At 44.8% G+C, this 12,785-nt stretch overlaps 1 protein-coding gene across 1 annotated transcript; it reads left to right on the forward strand.

The window, feature by feature from the left end:
• Nucleotides 1–6,662: 6,662 nt before the first annotated feature.
• Nucleotides 6,663–8,510, forward strand: Fam181b (family with sequence similarity 181 member B). The gene has a single exon (XM_021658066.2). The coding sequence runs from the start codon at nucleotides 6,783–6,785 to the stop codon at nucleotides 8,043–8,045; it is 1,263 nt and encodes a 420-aa protein (XP_021513741.1). The 5' UTR covers nucleotides 6,663–6,782; the 3' UTR covers nucleotides 8,046–8,510.
• The last annotated feature ends 4,275 nt before the right edge of the window (nucleotides 8,511–12,785 follow it).

Here is a 12,785-nt window from a genome sequence, read left to right on the forward strand (position 1 = left end):
TACAGAGCAAAAGCGAGGAATTAGAACAGAAGGGGGCAAAAAAATGATGGGTGGGTTGGTTTTCAGCCCTCCTTGGTTCTGTCTCTCAGTTCATATTGATAAAAGACTGGATTTTCTGTCTTTTCTACGTATCATTTACAGAGAGCAGCATGATGGACCTAAAGTGCAGATGCGGCTTTCAGCTACAGTTTGTTACCGTGCAGTCCCTGTTCTGAGGCTGGAAATGGTCTGACTGTGGTGCTTAGAGGCAGGGATGGGGCATAGGAGGTGATCAGGATTAGAGATGGTCATTAGGGTAGAGCCTCATGATTGAATCCTGGTAGCTTTATTAGAAGAGGGAGAAAGACAAGAAACCACACACACACATATACATTAGCATAAATGGACATATATATGTTTCTTGTCTCTAGGCATGCAATGCCCTGCACCACTTTGGGACTTTGTTTGATTCTGTTGATGTGCTCAGGATGTAGGTCAGGACAGTTACCATGTTGGTTACACAGAGCATTTAGTAGCCACTCTTCTACAAACAGTGAACAGAACACAAATATATCTAAGTGCTGGGTAGACAATCCCTCCTTCTCAGTAACTGTTGGTACCTACCAGGTACAAGATACTGGGTACAAGGAGTAAATTATTACTAATCTAAATAAGTCATGAAAGTCTTATTTTCTATAGTCACTGAGTGGTGTGCAGGTAAACATTAAGTTTATGATTTGGCTAAAGAGGTGGTTTTCAGTGTTGGGTGTCCTTTTATGAAGACCACAAAGCCTTCTGCTAAAGTGTTCTGGCCATAGGACACCCACGTAAGGGTGAAAACTATCATATTAATGAAGATCGAACAGAGAGATAGATACAGCATGAGTTTGTGGTGGTTTTCATGAATGGCTGAACCAATGCAGAATTTGTTCACATTTGGTCCTCTAAATCCCTTCTCCATCAGTCTCGCTTTCTACAGTCATCAGACAAATCATAGACCCAACAATTATAGAAACATTTCTAACTCAACATCTCATGATATGTCAATTTTACAAGCATAACAAGTAGGGAGGGCAGGGGTTATCTCCATGAAGACTTGGTTCCAAGGTATTCAGCTAGAATGAACAGGTTCTCTTCAGTTGTTTTTGATGGACATACCAGAATGGAAGGCTATTCTTCTATGGAAAATGAAATGGTTTAAAAAAAAAGTTCCATGAAACTTGTTGTATAACAAGCAAACTTTCTGGTTTAAACATTTAAAAAGAAAATGCACTGCTTTACAGGATTCTGTGGTTTAGCTGTCTGAGTGGTTTTTCTGTTTGTCTTGAGTGGGACTGTTCATATGGCTTCCATTATCAGTTGGTTTGATCGGGTGTACAGGGTACAGTGTAGTTTCCCTGGCATATATGGCAGTCAGTGCTGCTTGTCAGCAAACACACCCTACTCCTACTTTTCACATGGCCTTACATTCTCCAAGGTTGAGAGTCACAATGCTGAAAATGACATCCAACTGCATTTGAAAAACTAATTTTATTTCTCCTGTAACTTAATTGACAGCTTTTCTGGATACAGTGGTGTGTCTTGACAAGAGCCCTCTTTCAGAACTTGGGTACATCTTTTCAGGGTTCTCCAGGATTTAAATCTTTCTGTCAAATAACCAAGTGTTGATCTGTTGGGCCTGCCTTTAAAATGATGTGGTCTTTCTCTCTTGCAGATTTTAATATACTCTCTTTATTGTGTTTTTAATGTTTTATCTAAAGGCTATCCATACTCTCTTACAGCCCCAAACAGATAGGCACCCCTATGTGGATCTTAATAACAAATGAAACACATGAGCACAAGAAGTTGGAAGGGAAAATTGGGGGTGTATAAGGGGGAACTGGAGGGAGGAAATGGGTGAGTTTTACCAAAACACCCTATATGCATGTAAAATATTTCCAATAAAATTAAAGATTTGATTTTTTGAAAAGCAAAATAAACAAATGAATGTATGCCTTGAATTGGTAGCGTAGTCAAACAGGGAAGAGTTAAAAAAGAGAGAACAAATTTTGGAAAATGTTTTGAGAACAAAAGCATGGAAAAAAATAAGAAAGAGAAGTCAATTTATGGTGGTTGTAGGTAATAATACTGACATTGTTGTTCTAAAACACTCTGGGAAGAAGAAGAAGGGACCGCAAATCTCATCAAATTTGGCATATGCTTTGCATGTAGGCACAGAGACCAAAGGTACTTGCTAATGACATCACAGAGACCAAAGGCACTTGCTAATGACATCACAGAGATAGATATACTCAGTGACAAGTGTAGAATGTGAGACAGTTGAGCTGGTGACAACTCAGTTTCTTTAACAAAGCGAAGTGGGATGATGGCTGCTAGTGATTAAAAAGACCCAAGAGATATACAAATTCTCTGCTAGTTCTTTACCAGAAGGTAGTAACTAATGTCTCATTCTTTAAATTAGTGCTGGCCTTAATCATTTACTTAACCAAAGAAACTAGTGAGAGTGGACATCCTGAGGATTCCAGGACTAGAAACCTGGCAGATGTCCCAAAAGCCCCTCCGAGCATCTTTTCTGGGACCTCCTACATCCCCTCCTAAGAGCTGGAGTCCTCTCAGATCAGAATGATAAGACACCAGCATGTGCTAGCCTATGAATGATGCCAATTTGGACCCTCTACGTCAGCTGTTTTCAGTGTCTCATATACAGATGTTTCTCCTAGTCAAATTACTGATCTGTAACATTTCAAGCTATAACATGGCTATTGTTTGTAATTGCTAAATTTTGAAGTGACCTATTTAATAATGATAGATGGAGAAGGTAACAGATTATACTTTGTAATTTGTATTTTACATTTTGAGTGTGTGTGTGTGCATACATCTATACATACATACATATATATATATATATATATATATATATATATATACACATATATATGCCATGGCATCTGTGTAGAGGTCACAAGACAACTTGCAAGAACTGGTGCTTTCCTTTCATGATGTGGATATTAGAGATAGAATGCAGGTTCAGGTTTGGTGGCAAGAACCTTTTTTTTTTTTTTTTTACCCACTGAGTTATCTCCCTTGACCAACATTTCATATTTTAAGCCAGAAGTTGAGATGTAGTGTTGGTAGAAGGTTTGCACTGGTGGTGAGGTGGGTGGATGAGAAACAAGGCAAAAGACACATTGTGTGTGTGTGTAATATTTGTAAGGTAACATTGTATTATGATGATAATGATAGCTTATAAATTGTGTGGGAAATTAAGTTGCCTTATTTGAGATTTCCCAACTAACCAGTGACAGGAAATTAATTTGGGAAGAGAAAAAAAATGCATAATTATTTCTTTCATTATGAACGTGCATTCCTGACATCTCTGAGGACTAAGAATTTCCTGTAGGGAATATGATTAAAGTTAAAAAGAAGGAAAACAAAATAAGTAAGTCAGCTTTTGATCCTGCTGCTATATTTACCCACAAAAAGGAGGCAGCTCTCAGGTGGGCTTTTGTTCGAGTAATGTCCTGAAATCCTTGTGTAAAAGAACAATATGAAATCTCAATTCTCCCAAACGGTTTGGGGCGAGTTCAGCTCTTGAGCCCCTGGGGGGCTTGGTTCCCAAGGAGACTAATCCCACTTGCCCAGCATTAGGCATCACCAGGAGGAAAGAGCTCTAGTCTGGAGATCTGCGATCCCTTGGTGCAGGCGGGAGTTGAGTCCCTTTGCTCTATAGGAAGTGAAATGTATTGATGTCAAAGCCACTCAAGTGAATGCTCTCACTCAGGGGGTAGGAGGAGGGGCTGAAGGGCCTGGCAGGAGTGAGCCACTGGCTCAACTAAAGCCAATTTCATCCCAGATAGGACTCTTCCAAAAAAGAGAGAAGATGAAGGGGAAAAGCAACTGAGGCCATGAGTCATACTAGGTGCAGATAATGTATCTGGGTAAGAACTCTCTGGTTTCAGAAATAGAATGTATTCTTTCAAGAAAAAATTATTCTTTGTATCTTATTCCACATTTTTTCATAAACACCATTGCTTTCACTTACTCTTGCCTTTTTCTGGGATGGAGAGAGAGAGAGAGAGCATATTTGCTTGAAATACTAAGACATCATTTAAGTCTTTGCTCCAATACTACCCTGTCTATATAAACATCCTGTCTACTTTGGACAGCCTTGAGGGTCCTTTTATCCTATCAACTCTCCCGCCTTTAATTTACTAAGATTGTAGATTACAATGACTTTCGTGTATGTCTGCCTTTGCAGTAGAAAAGGTTGGAAGCACAGCTTCTTATCTCTGCATGTCCACTATATGTACAGTCGAGGGCGAGGGTTAATATTTTTCTGCAAAATTAATAAGTCAAGGATGGGCATAGATGTGCATTTAAGGGTCAGCTTTGTGAACCATGAAAAGTTATAAATATTTTACTTTTCTATACATATAGTTGTCAACAGACTTTCACTTTTGTTATCTTGTTAATTTTTCACCAAACAGCTCTCATGTTATTTCTATTTTATAGGTCAGAGTCCACAGGAGAAGTTTTGTACTGTCAAAGGCAACATTTTGCAAAAGTTTTGTAAAGGCAAAATTGAACTCCAGTTTTAGCCTCTGGCTTTAATTTCAGCACTTCCTCCACCATACTCCACTGTCTGTTTAAAGTCCACATAAGCCACAGGCACAGCTACTTTCTTGCACTTGCAAATAGGCACTTGGTTGGGGACGATGGACAAATGACACAGACTTTATAGTTTGCTATGTTGGAATAGAATGCGTTGGATATAAATCAAGAAATGGAGTTCATTATGCCAGATGAAGAGGTGAGATAGCTTTCCCACTGTACTGGGAGAATATTTGCCAGTAACATTTACCTACTATGTCATATAACCATTTCAAAACCCATGAGAATGAGAACAGTTCTGACTGCTCTCATTTCTCAGAAGAGGAATGGAAAAGATACAGAGAATGAACTGACCAGCTGAGGACACCAGGAATAACAGGCACAGCCAGAATCGTAACTGGCCTCATCTAAGGGCAAATCAGCTTTGATGTGCAGAAGTCCAACTGTCTAGAAATGAAGAAGGATTTTCATAGATGAATCTTCATAGTGACTTATTTTAAATATGATAGAAAATTTTTTTCAGTCTTTCAAGTGTAGAAATCTTGTGTAGTTGGCCTCTGGATATTTCTTCTCTCTCTCTCTCTCTCTCTTTTGAGACAGGGTTTTTGTCCTAGACTCACTTTGTAGACCAGGTTGGCCTCAAATGGACATTTCTAATTAAAATCTTGGCATCTTTATTGGACTCTGGGTGCCTGGCTGATCTTGGACATCTTTGAGTGAACCTGGATGTAAGGTACATGACAACTGAGCCAACTTGAGTTACAACACACAGTCTGATTCAGCCTTATGGGTTTGAGTAAGTGCCTATTCCCGTCACCTAAACAAAGCCTGTCTTCTTTGGTAGGGGTATATGCTCCAATTGCTGCAGAAGAATGGGGCGAGAAGAGAAGACTCTTCAGCGACCCTGTGCTCAGGGCTTTCCTATTATGGCATCAGTCAATTCTCAAGAATTCCTGTGACAGAGAAGGCTTGTCGAGGGGTGCAGCCATTTCCACAGGTCAAGTGTTTTATAGTAAATACTATATGGGTCCAGTGAGGTGGCCACCTCACCAGTGTTTAGCTTTGCGTGGTCGGGTTGTCCAAAGCCATGCGCAGGGCCAAGATTTTTACTCCCCGTCTCAAGGCTTTTGAATGGTAAGGCTTACGTTAAACCAGAACCAGATCTTTTCTCAATTATCTTTCATGCTGGGCCATGTTGTTCATTTCCTCCATTCCAAGAGAAACGAATATCTGGTTAAAAGTGTGTCCTAGCGAACTTCAAGGTAACCACTCAAATACAATGGAAGTGTTTGGAGGACAATCTATGTGACTTCTGAAGTAGCACAGAGGATAAGGGGCTGAGAGCTGTCCGTCCACACTCCCGTGGCTCTCCACCAAGAATTGGCTTAGGGAGACTGATTTTGGACCAAGGGCTGGCTTCAACTTCCTTTAAACTAGTAGTAACTACTATCAATCAAGCAGTAGAAGAAAGAACACTGGACTCGAGGGTCCCAGGGAAACTTGAAAGAATCTTATAATCAGAAGTAGAGTTTGAAAACATAACTTCCCACCGTCTTCAGAAAGACAAGGCCAATAAAGAACAGACTAATCAGTTTGGGAACGGCATTGTTGTCTGACTGGGCTACAAGTGGTCAATCCTCTGAACGTCTCAGAGGTCCAGTTTCTTTTGTTGAATAGTGACGAAAACACTCAGTTCACGGGGCTGTTGGACAGGATTAAATGCGGTGAAGTATGGACTCAGGTCCGCTTTGCCTTAAGGACACTGTCCAGGGCCAGAGTGTAATATATATATATATATATATTTTTTACACGGACTCGAGCTGAGGTTTGAACACAGGCTTTCTTGTCACCCCTGGTGGTTGAGGCCAGTCAAAACAAATGCGCCGGGGCACAGCGAGAGGAAAGAGTTAAGGCTTGAGAAAGCTCAGAAAAGCCCAAGTCCGCACCCCACCCCCCAACTGTCTCCGGTGCCCCCTTTCCGCCCCCTAAGCCTGGCTAAGTAAGCCCCGCCCCTCTGCTACCGGGGCGGTCGCCTTGCTCCCTCCCTCCGCCTCTGGTTTACAAGATCTAATGAGCTCCCCCGGGAGGCTGAGCCGCGAGTTGGGGCGGGAGCGAGCAGTCCGCGCTGCGCCCGGGCGGGAGGCGGCCGGGAGCGCACGGGCCGCGCAGCGGACGGCGCAGGAGCCGCGGCGATGGCGGTGCAGGCTGCGCTGCTCAGCTCCCACCCCTTCATCCCCTTCGGCTTCGGAGGCCCGGCCGACGGGCTGGTGAGCGCCTTCGGAAGTTTGGATAAGGGCTGCTGCTTCGAGGACGAGGAGAGCGGCGGGTCCGCGGGGGCGCTACTGTCGGGATCCGAGGGCGGGGACGTGCGCGAGGCCACCCGCGACCTGCTCAGCTTCATAGACTCGGCGTCCAGCAACATCAAGCTGGCGCTGGACAAGCCAGGCAAGTCCAAGCGGAAGGTGAACCACCGCAAGTACCTGCAGAAGCAGATCAAGCGCTGCAGCGGCCTCATGGGCACTGCGCCTCCGCCACCGCCGTCCCCGAGCGCGCCAGACGCTCCAGCCAGGCGGCCGCCGGGACCCCCGGGAGCCCCGGCCGTCGCTGCCCCGGCGCACTGCAAGGCCGCCCCGCGGAGGGAGGCGACCCAGGCGGCGGCTGCCGCCAGCCTGCAGAGCCGGAGCCTGGCTGCCCTCTTCGACTCCCTGCGCCACGTCCCCGGGGGCGCAGAGACGGCAGGCGGAGCGGTGGCCGCGTCGGTCCCGGGCCTCGGGGCGGCGAGCTCTGCGGGCGACGGGGCCGGCACCGCGGGGAGCTTAGCGGGCCCCGGCACCAAGAAGGTCCCGCTGCGCGCTCGAAACCTGCCCCCGTCCTTCTTCACTGAGCCGTCCCGGGTGGGCGGCGGCGGCGGCTGCGGCCCCTCGGGTCAGGGCGTGAGCCTTGGTGACCTGGAGAAAGGGGCGGAGGCCGTTGAGTTCTTTGAGCTGTTGGCGCCGGACTTCGGCGCCGGCAACGACGCGGGCGTCCTGCTGGCCTCGGACCCTCTCGACACGTTCCCCGCCGGAGCCGCCGTCCTACGGGGACCCTTGGAGCTGGAGTCCGGCCCCTTTGAGCCGCCCGCTATGGGGGGGAACCTACTCTACCCGGAGCCCTGGAACGCTCCGAGCTGTCCTCAGACCAAGAAGCCTGCCCCGGCTGGCGTTCGCGGCGGCGTGACCTTGAACGAGCCTGTGCGCCTCCTGTACCCCACCGCTTTGGACTCTCCAGGTGGGGAGGACGCACCAGCCTTGGCATCTTTCACTCCCTTCTTCCCAGATTGTGCGCTGCCGCCGCCCCACCAGGTGTCCTATGATTACAGCACGGGCTACAGCCGCGCAGTTTACCCCAGCCTCTGGAGACCCGACGGGGCCTGCTGGGAAGGGGCTTCTGGGGAAGAGGGGGCTCACCCAGACTGACTGCGAGGTACCCTTCCCTTTCCTTATGACTGCTGTGGGCTGCGTGCCACTGTGGGTCTCTCCTGAGGGGAGAGAACGATGGGAGAACGCAAGTGACGACGAAATGGGATTAAAAAAAAAAAAAAAACAAACCCGCGATTCAGTTAATAAAAGAAACTTGGGGAAAAGAGGAGTTATTTTAATCACAGCCTCAGATTTCCCCCACTCCCCTTTCCTTTCTTTGTAGGTGTCCCATAGATTCTTCCTTGGACCAGAAGAGACCCAAAAGCCCAAGATAGGGTTTGGGGAATAATCGGGTAGGGCGATGGAAGGAAGGGTCACGAGCAGGATGGGGATTTTGTAGCTACCTGTCTCCTCTCAGTTCAGCCAAGGTCAGTGTGTTCAATGTCATCCCCCCTTTAAACAGTGCCCTGGTGTCCTCTCTTGAGCGCATTATGAATTAAAGCCTATATTGAAAGAACTGGAGCAGAGGTATGTGGTCATTGAGTTGAGCGTTTTGTGTTTTGTTTTGTTTTTAGTCTTAGTGTTTTCACAGATTTCTCAGCTTTGCTAGGCGGATGCTGTGGGTGTGGCTGGGCGCTGACAAGGCCAGATCCCAGCGTTGGCTTTCCTTCTCTCCCCCCTTTCCTTTTTGGGGGGCGCACGGCTGACAGGGCCATTAAGGTTAATTTGTCACAGTGTTGGGTATTAAACCCAAGGCTTCAAACACGCTAGAAAAAGTGCTCTACCACTGAGCTTTATCCCCAGCCCTGAGTGTGATTTTCTTCTTTCATTCCTAGGATCATCCCCGCCATTCCTAGGATCATTCCGCCTTTCTGCTCTTACCTGTATATGGCTCACCTCTCCTCTTGCTCTAACTTCTCATTGCTCTCTTTAGGTTTGCCTTCTTCCAAATTTCTGAGTTGGGAGGAAAAAAGAAACAACCAAAACAAAACAAAACAAAAACAAACAAACAAAACAAAAAACGGAAGTCTAGAGTCCCATTTCTCTCTTTTCCTTTTCCTCTTTACCAGCCGTTTTAGGATGGGGGAAAGGAGACAGGTTGTAACCTCTTTGATTCTGAGTTTCCGTATTATAACAGAGAATGACAACCTTTTCTCACTTCTCATTCTGCAGCTGTTTGGGAGTCTCAGAAGTGTCTTGAGACTTGCATTGCTTGGGCCTGCAGGTGTACATGTATTTTACAAGCATGTATGTGCCTTCTGCGCTAGAAACCTCAGCATGTAATTCTTCCATTTTGTTTGTTTTGTTTTGGGCCTTACAACAGCTCTCTAACTCCCCAGCCAATCCTTGTATCTCAAATCCTTGCTCCCCAGTTTCTACCTTCCTGATCTTCCCCACTCCTTCTACCTCCCCATGATAGGGAGTGGTGGAATGTATGTTTCCAAAGGAGGTTTTCCATTCCCTTTCTAACCTGTCTGAAGGAGGCCTGGATGGAGACATGGAGGGGAAAAGCCAGAGGAATAGTTTTAAGCAGTCAGGAAGGTGGCTGAGGGGATTCACAGGACCATCAAGATGATTGAGAGCCGGAGAAGGAAAGCCTCTGTGGGAAGAGAGCAACTGGAGACAAGGAAGGAGGCTGCTGAGTACAGACCCTCAGGTGAGAATGCAAGAGAGCAAGCAGCACTTCAGAAACTGATTAGGGTGCGTCTACAGGCTTGATTGCTGCTTCTGTGCAAGGCAGCGAAGCCAGGTTGTCTGAATATCTACATGTGAGAAAGGAAAATCAGTGTTGCCGCAAGGGATAAAAAAGTCAGGGCCAATGTTTGTGAAGATAGAAAGCACTGCTGTAGATTTTGGAAAGGAATTGTTAAAAAAAAAAAAAGTGTATGAAGCAATGTTAGGCATAGCTTCAAATGCTTTTACCAAATCACTTTCTTCTGAGCAAAACTGGAGCAGTAACCATGAAAAGAACTTTGCAACTCTAGGATCCTGGCAGCTAGCTGAGTTTATTCACAGCAGTGAAAAGTGATTCATTTCATTGTGCTAACGGCAGGCACATTACTCAACAGGCATTTAATTTATCCTAGGTGTTTTATGGTGAGAAAAACCCAGGGTAGGATTTCGCAGTCAGATGTTGACACTGTGACCTTTCACAAGGTTGACTGTCACTGTAGTGTTTCTTGAATTTCTCCTTCCTTCTTACCCAGTTTAGTAAAAACAAGATCTCTTTGGCCAGTGCCTTGTTTGCGATGCCCTCCGTCCATGAGACGAATACCAACACCACATGTTTCTATGTGCCAAGGGCTGAGCAAACCCTCCCGTTTACTGATCTTCTTCCCATGGGTGGTGGTTGCTCCTTTGAAAGCTGAAGCTCAGATAGACAAGACAACTCCAACTCGCTGAAAGCAAGTGGTGGGTTCAGATGTGCCGGGACACCAAGACGTGCCTGACGTTGGTGAGGTTGGGCTATGTTTGGCGCACGTGGGTGTCCGACCCTTACACCAGAAGCGGAGGTTCTGACCCCTTGGTGCTGTTGGCATTTTGGGCACCACACTTCTTTACTGTGGACTTGCACACGGCCATGCTCTGCAGCTTGCCCAGGCTTGTCCAGTGGTACTCTGTTGGTTGTGACAACAAAATCTATCCCTATTGTCATATGTGCCCTCACAGGCAAAATTACCACTGGTTGAGAATTATTATGCCAGGTAAATATAAACTCAGTGCCTGTGGGGTAACCGGAACCTTCCCATGAACCCAATTTATTTGTTTATTATCTTTTTTATTTTACATTATCTTATTTAATTTTAATAGAGGTCTGAATTTAGGTGTTATTATTTTTCCTTTTTATTATTGGTAAATAATGAAAATGCTGTTCTAGAGAGGGGCTAGATTGGTTAACAGCCACAGGCCAGTTACTGTACTGAACTGTGGTTTTCCTGTTGGCAAACTGGAGAGCAATCTATCACAGAGAATTATTGTAAGACTTTGCCATAAGGTGTTTATAAAAGCCCACTGAGAGGGAGGGGTCAGTTTTGGTAGTCTAGGCTTAGCATTATGTTAAACCATCTTGTTTTCCAAGCTGTTGTATACTGGACCCTGACTTAGCAACCTCCCCATTTCCCTGTCTCTGGTTCCTCTTTTTCTCACATTCCCTTCCAATCTGAGTTCATCTGTCTCTGACTGTGTCACCCACTGTAGTGCAGTAAGTGAGTTACTCATAGTATACCTGCTAAAATAGAAAATGTGTCTTTCCAGTCATTTTAAAATCTGTATTTTATCTCTTGTGTAGCCACATAATTAATTATCCATAAGGAATTATTTTTAAGTACAATGATAGATATTTCTCAAGACCACTAGTGCAGTGTACTTATAATTGTATGATTGGACAGGCTTGAGACCCTAGCTAGTTAGTAATTGTATGTGTAGAATACATACTCTTTAATGCTTCTTTAGCTGGTCATTCTTCATTCTTGGAATTAAGTGACATCCTGCAACTTCATAATGTCCCTTCATCTTCATTCAAGCTGCCACGTACCTTAGTACCCATCATCATACCATTAGGTCCTGACAAGATAGAGAGCCTTTGTTTTGGTCTCTCCTTTTCCTATACCTGTTTCAGTTTCTCTCTGCAATTATCAGGACCTCATCCTGACCTTGCTGCCCAGGATCCTGCCTGCCCTTCTCCATGAGAAAGCACTGCTCCATTTATTATTTGTGTTCTGTGTTATTGACCTTCCTGTCTCCTCATTTCCCCCTCACATTCTGGAAATAAATCTTTAACATAATTTTTAAAATTCCAAGGGGTGTGGGATAAGTCAAAATGTTCAACCATTTTCCTTCGAAGTACCCATCTCTTGAGAGTCAGATCTTTGGGGCAAGGGCTCACAGGGTTTGCCTCTATCTCACCAACTATTTAAGCTATCACTATTTTCAGTCTAGGGTGATCAACATTCTAGTTTTCTGTACATTCCCAGGTTTCAAACTGCAAGTTGCACAAATCAAGACATTTTTAAATCCATAGCACACTCTGCCCACCACTTCCTGAGAACTGCTACCATGAAGGCCCCACCAGAATCGAGTTTTCTTTCATTTCTCTAAACATCTTAAACATGTAATTGTGGGTCCTCATTTTCTTTTTTTAACCTTGTGTCCCTGTCTTTGCAGAGTGGATGTCCTCAGTGTTCTTCAGAGTTCTGTTGTCTACCCTTTTTCCTTTACACTCCTTACATTCTTCCTGGGAGATGGTGGATTTCTCCATGCTATTATCTGTTTTGTATGTTCTGATGAACACCACCCTGACCCAGCTCTGTACTTATAGCCCTTTTCCTCCATATTAGACCATTACCTGCTTTCCAGATAGCATGTCCTGGGGGCCCCTTAACTCCCCAAACTCTGTGTTTGAGAGTTAACATACTCAAACTGATTAGTCACAGTCAGCTTAACCACACTATTCCTTGTAGCCTCTCCCATCTATCCAAATGGCTCCTGAGGCCTGCTAAACTAGTATGTTTGTATATATGTCTATTTGTTCATGATCTGACATCATGCTCAGTTTACCCATGTCCACATTTAGGTAAGTTCATGTTCGTATATTCTCATATGTAAGAATTGAAGTGTTACTAGGTCTTTATTTATATTAAGATGCATTTTTCTATTTCAATAAATAACTTTAAAAAACTAAAACAAAAAACCAAAACACAAAGCTTAGGTTCTTGTCAAGGAGTCAAGGACACTGATATTTTCTTTTCAGTTTATTCCTAAACATAGTTAGTGTTCATTAGACTAAATCTGGTAGTC

This window comes from Meriones unguiculatus, chromosome 14 (genome assembly GCF_030254825.1).
Source record: "Meriones unguiculatus strain TT.TT164.6M chromosome 14, Bangor_MerUng_6.1, whole genome shotgun sequence".
NCBI lineage: Eukaryota > Metazoa > Chordata > Mammalia > Rodentia > Muridae > Meriones > Meriones unguiculatus.